The 4,636-nt window shown below is 52.0% G+C and overlaps 1 protein-coding gene across 1 annotated transcript; it reads left to right on the top strand.

The window, feature by feature from the left end:
* Nucleotides 1-327: 327 nt before the first annotated feature.
* LOC142790049 (endothelin-converting enzyme-like 1) lies at nt 328-3,889 on the top strand. Its single transcript, XM_075885080.1, has one exon. The coding sequence runs from the start codon at nt 944-946 to the stop codon at nt 3,887-3,889; it is 2,946 nt and encodes a 981-aa protein (XP_075741195.1). The 5' UTR covers nt 328-943.
* Nucleotides 3,890-4,636: the final 747 nt, after the last annotated feature.

Here is a 4,636-nt window from a genome sequence, read left to right as displayed (position 1 = left end):
TACATGCACAATGTGCACTTAATTCTTTCCGTTTTTTTAAATGCGTAGCGGTTGTTCCGTTGTCCCATGGATGACACGCCTACGTTTACGGTTATATGAAACAGTTATAGCACTTAAGATCGAGCTTAACAACCAACATGTACGATAGGAAATGAATCGTTAAAATCTTTGCCCAGATTCGGACCACCTGGTGCGCAAAAAAAAAAGCATCTAATACTTTGAAGAAAGAGCAGAAACTAAAAAAAAATATTTATTCCCCTTCTCTCGTGGTCTCTTATGTATAACATAGCATTTAAACTCAAATAAAGCAGCAGCGAAGCTGACTTTCGTCACAGTTACATGTCCGCAGCTATCTGCTGGACACATGAATAACATTATTAACATAATTAAAAAATGGTATTTTTATTCTTACGTGCGATTCATTCTTACCCATTGAACGCTATAGAGTGTTGACCATGCAACACCATTTTCACACCCATGAGATGGATAGATTCAGCGCCCTGCAAATTAGCGGGATGACCCTGAATCGCACCTAGACTTCGGGAGGATGTAAAACGTTTACTGGGTACGGTAGCCTGATCTGTGGGCCACAGGCTGTGAGTGGGCATACGCGTGCCGTCGCTACTTTCGCAGTTGCAGTCCGCAGGGTAGCGCTGGTTGCCGGTCAGCTGGCACTCTGATGACTTGGAACACCTTGAAGAGCTGTGCTTTGTGACCTCAATTTATTTCCACTATATGTGCAAACATTGTCTTTAAGAACGCTACAAAAATTTGCTTTGGTTTACTTCGACACTATGGCACCGATATTCTAATCTTCTTTGTCATTTATTCATTGAGCTACAACTAGATATGCTCTCGAGCTCGAGGCGGTTTTGAGAAAAAGAAGACATTTTAGCTCGCTCTGAGGACACGAGCGCTGGGGCTGTGGAACGAGTTTTTTACAATGCCTTCAAACAAGCCAGCTATGAAGGCCTCTGCTACGCCTCGATTGCCACCACAAAAGCGCATGAAAAGCAGCGTGAACGCTGGGCCAGGTAATCCCTTCACGCTGTCGCAGCCAGCTACATTGCCGCAGATTACTCCGGCTCCCACCTACCTACCAGCTCCGACGACTCCATTCGGTTACAACCAAGCACAGGGGCCGATGATTCCAGGGCCGATGTATCCAGGGTACGCCTACAGCGGATACACTTCTCCGATGTATTCGCCGGCACCATTTCAACCCGTTAGCCTCCCAGTCGGTTATCTCGCTACAGGCGTTTCACCAAACTTCGGTGTTGGCTTATCACAGCCACAACCACCGCTGGCGCCCATTACAGGTCCTCAGCAGGTGGCGCCTGTTCCACAAGAACCCGTCGTGAAACGCAGCAGGCGACGTCGACGCGCTCCAAGGAGAAGGCGGAGCTCTTCGGTGGAACGACTGTTGACTCACGATGGTGAGCAGCGCCACCGTCGCAGTCGTCGTCACCGACGTTCCGCCAGCGGGGGCGTTTCTCCATCCCCGGGTGCGAGTTTTATAAACTTCGCGCATCCGCAGTTCCTCGGGCCATCTCCCCACGAAGAAAGGAGGCAGGATCGCGACGACATCGAAGCTTCGGGCCCGCCGGATGCTCGCGTTTCGTACGGCCTCGTCGCGCTGCTCACCGTCGTCCTCCTGATACTCGTTGCGGCAATCACTGGAAACCTTCTAAAGGGCTCGTCCCACGAGTTTACACCCGCCATCGCCACAGCCGAACACGCTGCTGGCGCTTTCAACGAACCGAAGTCGTACAACACTCCTTCGAACGATCATCACCTACGAAGTGAGCAGGCTCGCGCGGCTTCACCGCCGTCCACGGCACAGTCGGACCATCAAGGTGATTGCCACGTGGCTTCTTGCCGCTGGCAAGCTCGCTACCTCAAGAAGAAGCTGAACGGCCTGGTGGCACCGTGCGACGACTTCTACGCGCATGTGTGCAGCCCCGAGTGGTTCGCTCACGGCGTGGAGTCACAGCCGTACACGTACGCCGCATCGGCCTCTCTGATGCTGGACTTCTGGGAGTACATGCGACGTCAGCCAACTAACGGGACGACGTTCGTGAGCGCGGCGTCGATGATACTGCAACGCTGCGTTCCCGGCACGACGAGAGACACGGATTGGAATGTGTTTCGGCGCATACTGAGCGAGTTGCTTTTGGACGGTTGGCCGTACGACGCGGCCACTCACGCTACAGGCGTTAGTGCCATCGCCGCGAGAGCCGAGAAGATGATAGGTCTATCGACTCTCGTCAGAACGACCGTCAGGGAACGCGCTCCGAACGACGTTGTACTGCTTCACGTTGACGCTCCGCCCATCTTGCTACGACGCTTCAAGGACGTGTTTCCGGAGCAAGCAATCAAGGAGTACGGAAACTTTGTATTGAAAGTCCTGACTCTGTGGAGACGCGGTGGCAAAAGCATGGAGTCTAGTGCCGCAGAAATCACTGATCTAGAAGAACGGATGAACGTCGTGGCCTCTCACACACTTCGCAAGGTGCCCATGCTTAACGTCGTTCGACGCATCAGCAAGATCGAATCACTCCCGCATTGGGACTGGAAGTCTTATTTCAAATGGTTTCGATACAAGGACGCCTTTCGTCTTTCCGAGGACAACATCGTGCTCCTCGACCAATTCTATTTCGACCACATTTCGTCAATTCTGACGCAAGCTCAGTCGCACACGCTACTAAATTACGTCGGATACAAACTGCTCGTGCACCTATCACCCGTGCTTCCACCGAACAAGGCTGCCTTCATGGTGCCTCTCAGCTACCAACACCAGTTGACCGTCGGCCTTCCCAAGAGGTTGGAGGCCTGCGTGCACCTTTTAGAAGGGCTGTATCCGCTCGGAACCAAGTCGTTATTGTGGTCCTTGGTACTAAGCAAGGCGCCCGACATAATTTCTGGCGCCGCTTTTGAGAATCTGCGACGTATGGAGGACTTCGCCCGGCACGAAATGAAGAAGGCAGCTTCGAAGGCACCGTGGATGACAGAGGAAGAAGCTGCGAGGGCCATCGTCAAAATAGACCGCATGGAAGTCGTTTTGGCGCCGAAAGACCAGGACGCCGCGCTTCACAAGCTCCCGTCGGGCGCGAAACTTTTCGAGAACGCTAGTCTCATTGAGGGCTACTACACCGTACTAGTGTTCATCAGAGACATGTACTGGAAGATGGGGGACATGAGTCACTTCCACCAGGCCCTTACCCCGACGGAAAGCGCCTTCCGACCCGGCTACCTCTACGAACCGGACCGCAACGAGGTTTCCGTGTCTCCGGTAACCGTCGCCTTCGTCTTCGGCATGTCACCACGTTTCGACGTCGCGTCGGCCCAGTTCTATCTCGGCGAGCTGCTGCGAGGTATGTTCGCTGCGATCAGTGAACAGGGCTCGCACCTCGACGAGCGGGGCGAGTTTCGAAACTGGTGGACCTCAGCCACAGAAATGCGCTTCCAAGAACGGGCGAGCTGCCTGCAAGACCTGTTTGCCGACTACCTGAGCCATTACTACGGGCGCCAGGACTTGTTTCCGGACAAGCACCTGTTCCAGGACGAAAACGTCGAAGACGGAGCGGTGCTGCAGCCACTGTACGACATCTACCGACGCCTGGTGGACAGGCTCGACAGTGCCGCCATGATTCCGGGCCAGGCCAAGAGCCTCACCGTCGGTCAGCTGTTCTTCCTCAACTGGGCTTCGACGTTTTGCGAACCGCAGCAGACGGATTTGCAATCTCGGGAGCGACTCAGTTTCAAGATGGCCGTTCCAGCGAGGCTGCGCGTCAACGTCGCCCTCTCACGATTCGCACCGTTCAAGGTCGCCTTCAACTGTACGAGACACTCGGAGATGAACCCAGACAAGCAGTGCTCCTTCTGGTGATGTGTGGGCTGTCACTAACACTCCTGTGGATTACTATGACACTCCGAGTCACAGTAACCAAAGGGCAGGGCAAGCCATTTCAACAGCGAGCGTTACGTTCTTCTAGCGTTTATTGTTTGCAAAACAGTATTTCTAGCATTGTTCGTAAAACAATACGTATTTTGTGGCATTAATACTAAACTCTGTTTTAGTTTCTCACGTTTTTTTAGTAAATTAATCACGCATGTTAGTTTATTAAATCTAAGGCAGCTTCACAGTGGTGGCGCGAAGCCTGAAGGAACAGCGAGCTGGGCGGCTTTTCCTAGATCACCAGCTAAGCCTTGACTACAGATAGACACTTAAACCTAAGCAGTGAAGCTTAAAAACACGATAGTGATACCCTGTCCCTAGTGCGTACTAAGATTTAAATGACTTGCGCCGGAGAAGTTTTTGCATACAACTGCATTCTGTGTAATGAGTAAACCACGAAGAAATTGTGGGCGTGAAATCTTTTTGAGCTTGTTCTGCACCCACTACGTGGCCTTAATGGGAAAGACGCAGTAACATGTGGAACTTTCATAATGGGTGGCCAGCTTTAAAAAATGAAGTCATGATAATCATATGTTCTGAGGCCTGGTCGCAAGGTACGCTTGCACCACGCACTATTAAAGCGATATTACATGTTGCATTGTGAAGAATGTTTACAGGACGCGTGCCTTTGTAAAACATGCACGTTACTTTCACGCCATTTCCAAGCAGAGGAAGTTA

This window comes from Rhipicephalus microplus, unplaced genomic scaffold, assembly GCF_043290135.1.
Source record: "Rhipicephalus microplus isolate Deutch F79 unplaced genomic scaffold, USDA_Rmic scaffold_67, whole genome shotgun sequence".
NCBI lineage: Eukaryota > Metazoa > Arthropoda > Arachnida > Ixodida > Ixodidae > Rhipicephalus > Rhipicephalus microplus.
The sequence above is the reverse complement of the archived record's forward strand: the minus strand, read 5'-3'. Positions and strand labels throughout refer to the sequence as shown.

Bases quoted from the DNA above. Each gene is read 5' to 3' on its own strand.
- LOC142790049 (XM_075885080.1), top strand. From the start codon at position 944: ATGCCTTCAAACAAGCCAGCTATGAAGGCCTCTGCTACGCCTCGATTG.